The following is a 13,453-nucleotide window of genomic DNA, read 5'->3' as shown; positions in this document are numbered from 1 at the left end:
TGGTTTTGTCCGTGGATGATTGGAGTGTGTGTATGATTAATTCATCTGATTTATGAGCTATGGCGCGCTTATCTTGCATGTACACCTACTTTAGCTCTTTTCTTTTATTAACCTTGATCAGCACGCTGAAGAGCAAATCCTAAGTTTGCTTGATTGCAATAATTAAATAAGAGCTTCCAGAATTAGTAACAAACGCAACAGCAAGCAATTCACAGCTGTTCCTCGCTGTATTTTCCAAAACTTTACGATTATAGAAGTATATGCATGCTTTACAGTTTGTCTCTACTAAATTATGGCAGCTAAAAGTGTGCGCGCATAATTTGGCTCTACTTTCATCAGACTACTGGTGTGAATTAACGATGATCTTTCCAGCACGTGGTCGACATATAATTTGTTTTAATCACAGATTCAATTCTGCCAGCTAATTTACAAACTGCGCAATCTGTTATTCAATATGTATGTATCCAGAATCATATTTTGCAATGGTTTCTTTCATACAAGCTTGGACCACCGTTGTTTGGCTAGCTTGGGATGCATGCTTCAGCCTTCCTCTTCTTTGACTGCCAACAGCAAGCAGAGTAAAAAGGTCAAATCTAGTGTGATTTTTTGGCTAACAGATTTGAGTTATCTAGATGATGTCAAAGGAAAGCAACATGTTATTACCAGCTTTTTCCTCTTCGTGATTCTTTGCAGCTTCCTCTCTCTGTTGCCAGATCAAAGTAAGGTGATCTGCAATTGCAAGAAAAACAGATAAGTGAGAATCACGATTGTCAGCCAGTAATCAAACAGCTAAGCTCCAATACTGACAAAAGGTACAAAACAGCAATCTCTAACCATGCAGTACAACAAAAAAAAATGGATAGGTGAGAATCACGATTGTCAGCCAGTAATCAAACAGCTACGCTCCAATACTGACAAAAGATGCAAAACAGCGATCACTGAAAATTCTACGGTAACCATGCAGTACAACAAAAACAAATAGATGAATAGAAGGAAAAAAAAAAAGCAAAGTTGGTTAGCCCATCTAATAAGAAAAAGTATCTTCAATGGGGTAAGAGGGAACACAATAGTATTTCAATGGTACCCTCAGCATTAAGGCAAGGAATACAGCTAATGCAGGAACTTCCTTAATCCTACCATACTTAAACCATATGTAAGACTCAAAATCGCAGAACGGTAGACCATTTTTTCTACTCCCTCCATCCATAAATAAGTGACTCAACTTTGCCTAGATGCGGATGTATCTAGATGTACTTTAGTTATAGATAACTCCGTATCTAGAAAAAGTTGAGTCACTTATTTTAGGACAGAGGGAGCAGCTATAATGTTCAATGTGGTGTATTGGAATGAATAAATATAGAAGATGGTAGATCATAATACTACCTCTGTCCATAAATAGATGTCTTATATTTGTCTAAATTTGGATGGTGTATAGATTCATCCAAATTTAGACAAATATAAGACATCTATTTATGGACGGAGGGAATAGTACAAACTGTCACTTCTAAAGCCATACCTAAGTCTTTGCTAGCATGGTCTGTCTTTCCTTCCTCCTGAAGCCTAGTAGTGGCAAGCTCCTCTCTGAAAGAGTAAACATTCATAATAAAACACTGCAAATAACACTATTGCACTGGACATGCTTAACATGTGTAAACTTTAGGCTCATTTGAATTTTTCCTGAAACCGCCCTACTTTCTGGAGAGGAGTATTTAACGTTTATAACAGTTTTTGTTGAAACAACTTGTAACATACAAACACAACAAAGTCCTATAAGTCAGCTCATTAAGATTTACTTTCCTTTCAAAAACTTATATCAACTGTATTACCAATATTATTGCACACTCGATCACTCACATAGAAAGGAATTCAACATGTTTAGCAGAATCAGTGGTACACAAAGAACCTTGCACAAACCTTTCACGCCTAGAGAGTTCAATTGTCAAATCAACCTGTGCCAGTGCAAAATAAGTTAGGACAGCCAATTGCAGTAATGTTACGGTGGGCACAGTATGAACAAGAAAAAGGACCTAAGGTGTTCATAATATACACTTTAAAAGGCAAAGCTAACATGCTAATTACAGGGAGTACAAAAATTCAAGAATAACTATTTTAAATGTTGTGTCATCTTCCTCACTCAGAATTTTATCAAAAAACATAATTCAAATTGACTTTCACTTCTTTTGCATTTTTATGTGAATAGCAAGTTTTCTTTCTATCAAACTAACTTGTAGAGGATGCAAACCTTCTCACCTTTTCATTTTTCATCAAATAGTGCTGCAAATGGTTGCAATTATAGGTTCGAGCGAATTCCCATAGATTGGGATCAACGTGAGCTTCTCTTGTCAGGATGTCCTCGCATATGAGCTTTAGCCCTGGCAGATCATATCTGTCAGCAGCAACTAAAATCTCCTTAAGTGTATCTGTTTCTTCTCCATTTATTCCAGTCACATGACCAGAATACATATACTCCAACATCATTTTAAAGACCAATGGATCCATCTCCTCAACAGTGTATGTGCCGCCACTCTCTTTCATCTCACCACATAAAGCAGCAAAGAAAACTGGTGAACCAGCAGCCAAAATAAATTGGTGTGCCAAGAACTTCTCTCCACTAACATGAAATTCTATATCAGCTGCATATCCAATATCCAGCAATGTAGCCATGGAGGAAGTTCTACAGCTTGAGTCATCAATATCAATATTGCACTGGATCGTAAAACAATCAGGACAAAATTTTAGACGGACCACCTTTTCATTACCATATTTACTAGAGGTCCGGAATTTGCTGCCCTCATGTGCATCACAAAGTATTGTTTCTGCTGCAGTTTTGCTACCCTGAAGAATTGAAACCGCTGTGAAGTTTTCTTTGAAAGAGAACTCAAAGTTTGCTTCCACATTATGATCACCCAGGTACTGATCCGGATCAATTAGCAGAAAACATGAAATGAAACCTACAGTTGCATCTCCCATACCATTTAGATAGCATCGCAATCTCCACTTGTATCCCCCATTTTCAAATGGATCGGACTCTAAATACATACCATTTGGTGTTGACCTGTTGTTCACCGTGATGTAGCCGCTCCTTCCACTCTCAGTTGAAAAGGCCTCAGCTCCAATCAGATCCGCGTCATGAATATTTTTTTCCTCTGTTTGCTGAACTAGCTGAAATAGTCTCTTCTGATTCACACTCCATCTAAGAAGCGCTGCTGCAACTTTTTCAAGATAAACTAATGCTTCTCGAGCATAAATAATGATACTGATGATTCTTTCTTTCCCTTCGGCTGTGAACAGCTTGTTGTGCTCCGCTACATCATCTAACCATTGCTGCTCCTCTCTCTCCAAGTGCTCTTGCAGTTGCTCATTGGTCTCATAAACGCACTCCTCTTCCTGTCTTTCCAAGGTCAAACATCTTTCTATGCCAAAAGATGTATATCTGGCATCAGATATAGCACATTTCAACATGCCATATATCTCCTCTCCTTCAAACATATACTCATTGAATTGCTTCGTCTCACAATCCTTTTTCGCAACCAAAGACACATACTCAGCAAACTTTTCTCTCACAGAATTCAATGTGTTCTCGACTTCCCTCAGTGGTCCACTCAAAGCATACGAGGAAATCTCCTTGGCACTATAAATAGTACCTTTGGGGTCCATACACCCATCAGTGGCTTCTTGGAGGCGCTGGATAGCTAGTCTGATCTTCTTGTGGGCGAACTGTGCATTACGGAATGCTTTATCCAGAAGCTCCATGCAGATTATAAATAGCCCATTCATAGGCGCAGTTGTTTTGTTCATACCATGCCTTCTAATCAGCATATCAGGATCCAACAATTCCTTAAGATAACCTTCAATTTCTTTGGCTACTGGACCTGATAGCCCCCTCAAGTAGGCACCAATTTGCTCATGGGCATAATCCGTATATATATCCTTGTTATCCTAAAGCACAAAAATAAGACACCTTAAGTCGTAAGACAACTTGCACAAAGTAACTTAAAAAGATATACAGTGCTACCTCGTATTTCCAAAGATAGTTTTCCAGTGAGATTTTATGTACATTTTCTCGATTTCTTGAATCTCTAGTTATTCTCAATCCTGTGATAATCAACTTAAAAAGATAAGCAAGTTACCTGAGCCAAGAACTCCTTCGATTGCACCAGGAAATCTTTTGTTTGGCTTTCAAAGGTTGTAAGGTCATGTCTTGAGCTAAGAAGCCCATCAACAAACATTGACACCTGCACAAGAAAAACTTGTCAGGGTCATGATGGCAAAAAGTGAAGTACGGGAATAACTGTTACGAAAATCATACCTTAGCAGCCATCATATTAGGAAATGATGTCCCAACAAGATTTGTAGTGTATTCCCGGACAAACACAGCATTTGATTTATATTCTATAGTGGAAACATCCCACAGAGGCTCCTTTAGATCATCAACCTGCATATTATGAAATCCAATAGTTAGACACACACCATACAAACACTAGAGTAGAGGAAATATGACAGTTGCAACACACCACAAACATACCACGCAAAACAAGTGTTGTAGCACTAAAACATGAAGCTTGAAACCAGGCTTATGAAATGAATCAATCATTACTGAGAAAATCTCTTGCTCAAGACTCAAGAAATATGTTTTGTAAAACTGATTCTGGAATGCTGAAGTCTGCAAGACAAATCATATCAAAGAGTAACTTCCAAATAATTACTATAGAAAATAAAATGGACCATATGTTCTACCTGAAAATTCTTCAGAATTTCCAACAAAAGACTAAGGCCAGTCTCGGCAATGTTTCTCTCTGTACGTCTTATTGCCCAACTAATTGAGTCAATCAGAAGCTTCAATTGCTGAAACAGAAACTCCAATAATAAAATTAAAGAGAAAGAATACAGATTGTTGTATGGATAAATTAAATAAACAAGGCTAATGCATTCTTATTATTAAAAGTTAATTCAAACCTGACTTGAAAGCTGAATTAATGCTTTGAAGCAATGGGTACCAATAGCACGAAGCAAAGAAAAAAAATTAACAGCATGCTCTGGACAATCTTCGATGTTTCCAGTAATCATCTGGTAAGGAAAAAACAAACAGTTGAATCTCAACACATAAAGGAGTACGTTCCAGAACAGAAGATAGAAAGAATTCCTACCTTGAGGGTACACTCGAAAACAGCATCGAATATACGAGGAACATCGTAAAGCATTTCAGCTTTGTAGCTGCCATATAATATAATGATCAGAAATGATGTATAATACAACAAAATATTAGCAAAAAATAACTGAACATGAATCCCAGATGACTGTTTGAAGAAGCTTCCTACAAGCTACTGCACACCAGTAAAAAAAAAGCTCCCAGCAACAGAAAAAAAAATTAAAGGCAATACTTGTTTATGATTGTTGCAAACAGGGACAGAACTTCAGATTCCCTTGCATCAGAAACATTTCTAGCATAATCACCAAGAACAGGATCCATCATTGGAGGAACAAACTGCTTCCTAAGGTGCGGTAGATCTTCAGCTTTGTCCAAAAAAGTCTCAATCAATTTCAATGTTTCCCCCTTGACAGATCTGTTTGAAATATTATTACTATTGTAAGACAGCAAAATGAAGGAAAAAAAAGGTAGAGATCAATGATGCATCATACCGTAAGAGCTTTACAAATGACGACTTTGATGCATAAGGCCCCCCTTCAGCAATAGTGCTTGATACAAGCTCACTGTACATTCTGATGCCAAAAAAAATGTAAAATGCAAAGAGAAAAATGCATTAGCTTGTGACACATTTTTCTATTTTGCAGATATAAGAAGACAATGCAACCTAAACTATGAGAACAAAATGGGTAGATACAATGAGTATGTAAGCAATCTGTACTAGCATGTGAGCCAATTTTGACTTTATACTAAACCAGCACAACATATTGGGGGCTAGATTTACTTGGGAGCAACAAAAGATTGTGACATACACAGCTTAAAACTATCATTTACTGAAGTAACTACCCAAGTCTACAGGGCCAGATGACACCAGGCAGGACCAGTTTAATGGAAAAGGGTATTTTCACTTCTTCAGACTATCTCGAAACGTATGAACAAGCTAACCAGTTATTGGTATTATAAAACATTGTGTCGGGTGACAAAGAAAATACCTGTAAACTGTTAGCATGTCCAAGAAGATTGATGAAATTTGTGGGAGAAAGTGTGGTCCAAGTGCAGCCGCCACGCTTGTGTTTGTCTGCAATAGCAAATATCAAACATCACAAAGAACAGTGTCCATACCACACTAGGAGCAATAGAACACCTGGTAACAAGGAAACCCAAACCAAACTATATACCCCCCTTTAGCAACAAAATTAAAGCATATCTGGGAGGATCACTAAGAACAGCATGCCAAACTAGTGATGACCGATAGTCTCCTGGTTTGTAAAAATGATAACTGATATTGGTATAATTTCTTAGGTGAAAAATACTCCCAAATAGCCTTTGTGTCTGGGTATCAAGTGCATGTTTATGGTAAGTTTGGCAAGTCCAGATGAGTAATGCGTGCTTTAGATAAAGTTTGGGCATAAGTGACTAACTAATATTCCGAAGGCAGCGTTCATATGTTCAAGTAGCAAAACACCAGAAATCAAGAAATGCATGGAAAACTACACAATGCAAGTAAATATTGTTGCTAGCCCAACAGCTGGAGGTGGCACTAATGAAGCATGAAAATATTCATTTTCCTTGACTAGCAAACAAACAGTAAGTGTTTTGGCAACTTGTCTTGCCAAGAGATGAAATGAAACTGGGTTTATTCGAGTAAAAAATATTATCTATTTTCAGTACCCAACCACAATCTTGTATGAAAGTAAAGAACTCTAAAGCAATAAGTAACAGCCAGCATAATTGCAGTTCACACTAGTAAAGCCAATGGTTGTCAAATGAAGCTCTTCAATCTCCATTATTACCTGTAATATGTTAAGAACAGATCTGATAACATCTTGGTTCTTCAGGATATCAATGCTCTGGCCTGCCTGGCCAATAATTTTTGCCCATTTCTGCCAAATCAAAACACAAGATACAGTTGTAAAGACTATCCTCGAGCGAATGACAGAAAGCATACCAAATGTGAAACCTGGGACCTGATTAGTAGGGCCCATCAATCTCTTGAGGTATTCATCCCTCTTAGTATTATCCAATTCAGCTTGAATCATGTGGCCAGCCTGAACAGCGAGTACAAGCACATAAATGATGGTATCAATAGTAGATAATTTTTTACGAACGACGTTCTGTTCAACTTGTTCAACATACCGATTCATAAAAAGTATGAATCTGGTGTGGCTCCAGATCAAGAAAGGTTGTAGTAAAGCTGAACAGCAGTTCAGAAACAAGTGGTTCATTCTCGCCGACCTGGGAAACATCACGGAAAAGGGAAAAATGGATAATGTAACTGGTGAGTATCATATAGCCTGGATGTGATAAATCTATAGTGCACGTGTTCTTACTACATGATTAGAAACGAAACAACAGTACAGTCATCCACATGCAGAATTATGGACAAAGGGAAATGCGATTGAATCTACCTGTTGTGTCACAAACTTGCGCTTGCATTTCTGAACAATTTTCAGGAAAGTATTAAATGCCATATCCTGCAACGAGCAGTGCAATGCATACATTACATACAGTAGATAATGTAGAACTTAAAGACATACTAAAGCCTTTGTGCAGATGCAGAGGAAAACTCAACTATGCAAAGCAACAAAACAGAAGCAGTGAACTGGAGGTGAGAAAAAAATATCATACTTATTTCGCACAAAAACAAATAAGAACCAATTTCACTGTTCCAACAAACATATGCAAATGCATCACTAACCTGAACTCCAGGATGCATCTCATGCATGAACTCAAACACCTTCTTCACGACTATCTTCAGAAACTTCCAGTGAGCCCAGAGAAATCTTGGATACTGGCCAACTACATACCTAGTGATCATCGAATCAGTAAAGACATTCTTTCATAATTCCAAACATGGGAGCATTGATATAAATACATACATGATGTTGCTTGCAATTACAGCTTTATTGTCTTTCCCCTTGGTGATTTCACAGAGATCCAGCAAACCGCAAATTACCATTACCAAAAACCTATTTTCCTGCAATATCACATCAAAAGGAACCATTAAAAATTGTTGGTACATTGGATGAAAGGGGACCCAAAAAAAATTACTAAAATGCCGACTACCTCCAAAAACATTTATCAAAACCGAACAAATTATCACAATAACACTGTACAAACCTGTTCCTCAACCATAGAACCAGATATTGATCCAATAGCCCAGCAAAGACTATTGAGGTTATTCCAGCTCCAGTCTTCCCCATTCAATTGTTTTGTCAATTTCTTCAACATCTGCAATTCCAAAAGAAGTGGGACAGAATTGTGGTTAAAATTCAGAAGGATGGTAAATAGGACCAAAGGTTCTTAAACGAATAATCATGTTACCATCAATAGCATTCATGTTTTAACCACATCTTATGTCAGCTCAACATGAAGGACAGCAACTGGTACTACTTATCGCAAACAAGCTTACTAATAGTGTATAATATTTGGTGCATGATTTCTGAACATACAAAATGACCTTGAAATCATGAAAAAGATACCTGCTGCTCTGTATCCTCATGATCAAGAAGAGTCAAATAGATCAGTATTTCCTTCATGATCTACAATTGAAGAAAAGAAGTTCTACATCAGTTCTATGATTACACACCTCATAAAGAATCACAGCCGCTTGTCAATTAGTTACAAACCTTATACTGGACAAGGACATCATTATCTTTCAATGTTTCACGTACAATGTTGCCATTTTCATCTTCCACAATCAATACCTCCTCGGGCTTTGCCATCCGACAAATCATCAACGCTCGTAATTTTGACAGTGAGCCTGAATAAAGCTGCTGCCTATGCTCAACAGCTGTACTAGTACCATCAACAGCTCTAGGAATCATCTCAGCCTACAATTCATGTGATAGATGTTACCAGAATGATATAAGAGTTAAGTTGAGAAGAAGGATTTCACAAAGCAAGAAACAACCGTAGAAAAAAAATGACGAAATGCATATATTAGAAAGTTGGATATATCTAAGTAGATTATATGGACAGCACTTCCATAGATACCGAAAACCATCTAAAAGCACCTGAAGTGCCATCATGCTTACAGCTGCTGTTGCCGGCTCGATTTTTTTGCGTTCTTGAAGTAACTCCGACACAAATGCATTCCAGTAATATAAACACACCTGTAGATTAATCATCCTGAGATATACAGCTTTACAAGAATCGTTATGCATGCTAAATCAAGCTCAAAGTTATTACCTTGAAAACCTCAGTGTTATCAATAAATGAAATTCCAATAAGATACTCAAGACCGAGGAGTAATGAATCTCTATTTTCAGGGTACCGCTCCAGTATATGTATATGACTCTGCATGCATCACAAAAGGGCAATTATCACAAAAAGAAAGCGACTAGACCATGCAGAGATTTATTAGTTCCTACCATTTACATTGCTCATTAGCATATCTCTTTGTAAATCCTAGAATCCAGAAATGCAGGACAATGAACATATGTCATAAAAATTCGTTTGCATTATAGCTGGGAATGTGGCTACAACCCAATTATTTCCTACCATTTACCATCTATGGATATTTTTGAACCAAAAAAATATCTCATATATTGAATTTAATTAATCAATTAATTGGGTGTATCCATAATGACAAGGATCTTACCTTAAAGAAGGAAGTGAAAAAGAGTGCCAGATTTTGCATGAATGCTTGTTCATCATTGGAACCATTAGCATAGGCATTGGGAATTAATCTAGGAGGAAGAATACCCTAAACATTGGCGAAAATCCATTTGTAAGAAAAGTATAAGCGAAAATATTTAAGAAATAAATAATAAACAGTACACCGTACCTGCAACCTCATCATGAAAATTGTGTACATATTCACATACTGCATGTTATAAAAATCACCAAACTGAAGAGCAGCAACCTACAACGAAATATTAAAACAGTATTGTGTCAGCAAGGAAACAAGTTACATCAATGTTAGTGTCCCTTTACTCACATTTATGTAAAGCAATACATAAAGCACCCTAGTAAATGACATTAGAAAGGCTGCCTTTGCATTACTCCAACAAAATAGTTAAAGCACAACCATTTTAAGCACATCTAACAATATGTTTTCTTTACCTCTGTTAGGCACTGAAGTGTAAGATGCCGATAAGCAGCCATAGGAAAGAACTTCAGCAACGTCTCCAGCTAATAGCCATTAGGGGGAAATAAGGCATGGTTTTTTAAAGAACCATATAGATAAGAATTTTCTAGGGGAATCTAGATAAATTACCAACGGTGAGTCGAAGATAAATCCAACAGGAATCCATGGTAAGAAAGCGCGAAGCGTAGCCAGTGTACCACGGATCAGCTCAGAGCTTTGTGGTGTACATAGGACATACAAACATAGCTCGTGGATGAGACGAAATTCACTGTTCAGCAACATAGAAAATTGGGACAGAACAACTAAAATTAGTAGTCTCGGTAGCCAAGTATATTTCTACTAAGCTATTACGCAGACAAGAAAGGTAGATGGCAACAATCCAACCTGTTAAGTGAAGACTTGAGTTCCTCAATCATATGTGATGTCATTTCAGTTCTTGATAGATCAAAAAACTCTTCACTTACAAGCTGCAAATTATTGCATAGTTAATATTGCTCTGGTACAACAATTAAGCAGATAGAATAGAAACACAGCTTGCCTTCAATATAGCCATGCAATTTTCACATATTGTCTCACTACTCTTTGCCGCTGCAACAAGGTCAGAAATGAAGGATGCCCACGAGGCTGGCCACTTATGCTTCAGAAACTATTACGTTGCAACAATTCAAAACACAAGTGAAATCTCAATAACATGTATTTTCATATAGTAAAAAAACAAATGGGTTAAATGGCTTGATTTAAACTTACCTGCACCAATATAATGTTGAGCTTATTAACATAAAGCCTCTCTTTTCGGAAAGAAACCTCATTACTTGAGAGCTGGTAGAGTGCATAAGTTAACGGATTTGTTTCGAGAGAAATGACAAAGAATTTGTCATAGCTAACATAGAAGTTAATTCTTGCCTGAAAAATCACATCAGATATGTAATTCTTCACGCGATCACGTTGTTCACTCGGCAGCGCGTTCCACCTGTACTTAATAACACTTTCAAGTACCTAAAGTATATTTATAAATAATCAGCACATGAAAAACACTTGACGCAATAGTGCATATGTAGAATGCATGCGCACAGACCTACACAATCACTTCACATGGATCCAATAAATTCAGAATTGAAAAGCAAATGCAACTTTAATAAACAACATATGTTGGATCCATGTCAAGTGATTGTGTAGGTCTGTACAACATAACTGCTTCAAACAATAACTCTAAAGGTTCAAACAATATCACTGTTCAAATAGCAAACCCACACATATCCCTTTAAATATATGTCATAGACTATCCACTATGCATTAGACAGCCAGTAACCAACATCACTCCTAAAAAGGTGTTGCTATCATTAGTGTGCATTTTTCAATGTTAACAATGTGACAGAGCTTTTAGTGTTCCTAATTATCTTGTCCATCTTCTGCTCATATTTTGTACAAAAAATAGAATAGTGCATGATAATGTGAACTGATATACCGAGTGATTACATTTCGCCTCTACATGTGCCATCAAGGTGGTCATCACGCATGTTATTTAAGTTGAGTTTGAGATACAAAAATAGATGGAAAAGTTGAGAAAATATTGATAGGACGACTATCCTTTACCAGGCTTGAAAAAGATATCACATCCACCACAAAAGAAACCTAAATTGTGCTTCTATACTGGCAGACAAGTCAGCTTTTTTTAGATGATTGCAGCTTAACAATTACGAAACAAAGCTATATAGATTATGGAAAACCTCTAGTGTATTCTATTCATGTAGTGAGATTCCAAACAACTGGTGGTGATTAAGAAAAAACTGTTTTCTTCTAAATTACAGATAAGGTATCTCGCTTAAGCTCACATGCCAAAACAGAATCCTATTAGACATCCATCAGTTCTAAACCACAGAATTTTCAAAATTGCATACTGTGTTCAAATATGTTAAACCCTCAAACCTACTGAACAGTTTATTTTTCTAAACCCCGGTTATGCATTTGACAAGAGCTATTTTCTAGCATAACAAGAAAGATATTCGCAAAGCCATTCTTGGTCTATCCTCTAGAAAACTACCTTCACACTTCAAAAAAAAATCGATCAGGTGCCGAAACTTACTTGGAGGGCAAAGAACTTCGTGTTCAAATTCTGCGAATTCTGCAGGATGTGGACCACTTGCAGCCACATGTCCTGGTTATTCTGCAGATCCTGTAATATCTGGTATGCAGCATTCCTCTGAGACAAGCAAAGTGCATGCAGTTTGTTAACACGTGTGACATTGTTCTATCAGCAAAGTTATGAATAGCCACAAAAATCATACCACTAATGACGAAACAAAACTGCTAGTGCTGCATACCGAGACCATGTACAGGTGTGGCAAATTTGTTTTCAGACAATGAAGCTTTGGATGCTAGCTTGGAGGGTTGCTGGTGAGGTGAAGCTTGTAGCAAGAGAGTATCTTAGGTTTTTGTGGGTGTGTGTGTAGTTGTGTCTCTATCCTATCAAGGATATGATTTGTAATTAAACCCTCTGCCTTCTATAATAAAATTATAAAAAAGAGGCATGCCCATTTTCCACATATGATGATCGTTAATATGCCTAACCAAACCCTAGTTTACTACTCGCAGCATTACCCCCTTCCACCCCCAAACCTTCAGTTAAAAAAAAATCATCGTCTTCTAGCAAGCAAACTATCACCTAGCACATGCTGCACATCCCAACTTCAGCACACTAGGTCTCGGCAGCAGCACTGGCCAATGGCAGGAGATACCAAGGAAACGAGAGTATGATGGGAGAGGGTGAATCAGCGAGCGGGCGGCGGCATGTATTACCTCCTCCTTGGATCCGGTGCCGAAGAAGGCGGCGACGGTGGCGTCGAGCACCGGGACGTCGATGGGCTGGCTCAGATCCCTCAGCTTCTCCGCCATGGCGACTTTGGGGTTGAGAGGAGAGGCGGGGGTTAAGGCGTAGTTCGCTGGAGAGGCGACGGTGTAGAGGGGCTCGCGGCGCCGGAACCCTAGGGGACGCGGCGGCTGGAGCGGCGGTGGGGGCGAGGGGTTCGAAAATCGAAATGGATGGGAGGGAGAAAGGAAGCAGACAGTGCGGTTTTATTTTCGGTTTTCGATAATTTGCTTTCTCTCCCCCACGAGGCTACGATCGAAGTTTGTATACCGTGTGCACAGGCTAGAGCGGCCTACAGGCCCACTGGGACACCGGATACACCGCCCGTTCATCAAATCAAGGCAAATCG

General features: G+C 38.1%; 1 protein-coding gene across 3 annotated transcripts; it reads right to left on the bottom strand.

Annotated features, from left to right (window-relative positions):
* Positions 1 to 222: 222 nt before the first annotated feature.
* Positions 223 to 13,239, bottom strand: LOC124706239 (protein EXPORTIN 1A-like). 3 transcript variants are annotated; one of them, XM_047237894.1, is made up of 35 exons: positions 13,035 to 13,239; positions 12,322 to 12,438; positions 11,142 to 11,234; positions 10,986 to 11,057; positions 10,777 to 10,884; positions 10,623 to 10,705; positions 10,368 to 10,506; positions 10,214 to 10,282; positions 9,936 to 10,013; positions 9,750 to 9,854; positions 9,338 to 9,445; positions 9,163 to 9,261; positions 8,776 to 8,979; positions 8,629 to 8,688; positions 8,267 to 8,377; positions 8,026 to 8,123; positions 7,845 to 7,953; positions 7,555 to 7,620; positions 7,283 to 7,381; positions 7,114 to 7,194; positions 6,940 to 7,029; positions 6,139 to 6,224; positions 5,641 to 5,721; positions 5,382 to 5,564; positions 5,148 to 5,214; positions 4,957 to 5,067; positions 4,738 to 4,845; positions 4,526 to 4,663; positions 4,310 to 4,435; positions 4,131 to 4,235; positions 2,251 to 3,939; positions 1,855 to 1,949; positions 1,517 to 1,581; positions 664 to 729; positions 223 to 560 (listed from the first exon to the last, which is right to left on the bottom strand). In XM_047237894.1, exons 1-35 carry the CDS (start codon positions 13,128 to 13,130, stop codon positions 541 to 543), a joined length of 5,025 nt encoding a protein of 1,674 aa, XP_047093850.1. In that variant the 5' UTR covers positions 13,131 to 13,239; the 3' UTR covers positions 223 to 540. The 3 variants fall into 3 exon arrangements, with proteins under 3 accessions (XP_047093850.1, XP_047093852.1, XP_047093851.1); XM_047237896.1 differs by having other exon boundaries at positions 1,915 to 1,949; XM_047237895.1 differs by having other exon boundaries at positions 9,184 to 9,261.
* Positions 13,240 to 13,453: the final 214 nt, after the last annotated feature.

Source organism: Lolium rigidum, chromosome 4 (assembly GCF_022539505.1).
Source record: "Lolium rigidum isolate FL_2022 chromosome 4, APGP_CSIRO_Lrig_0.1, whole genome shotgun sequence".
NCBI classification, from domain to species: Eukaryota; Viridiplantae; Streptophyta; class Magnoliopsida; order Poales; family Poaceae; genus Lolium; species Lolium rigidum.
The sequence above is the reverse complement of the archived record's forward strand: the minus strand, read 5'-3'. Positions and strand labels throughout refer to the sequence as shown.

What these genes read in the sequence shown, in the direction of transcription:
- LOC124706239 (XM_047237894.1), bottom strand. Translation starts at nt 13,130, where the DNA reads ATGGCGGAGAAGCTGAGGGATCTGAGCCAGCCCATCGACGTCCCGGTG. An exon ending in ATTTGATGAAAAATGAAAAG is followed by an intron (nt 1,950 to 2,250) that starts GTGAGAAGGTTT and finishes GCACTGGCACAG; the next exon opens with GTTGATTTGACAATTGAACT. An exon ending in TCACGAAGAGGAAAAAGCTG is followed by an intron (nt 561 to 663) that starts GTAATAACATGT and finishes TGCTGTTGGCAG; the next exon opens with TCAAAGAAGAGGAAGGCTGA.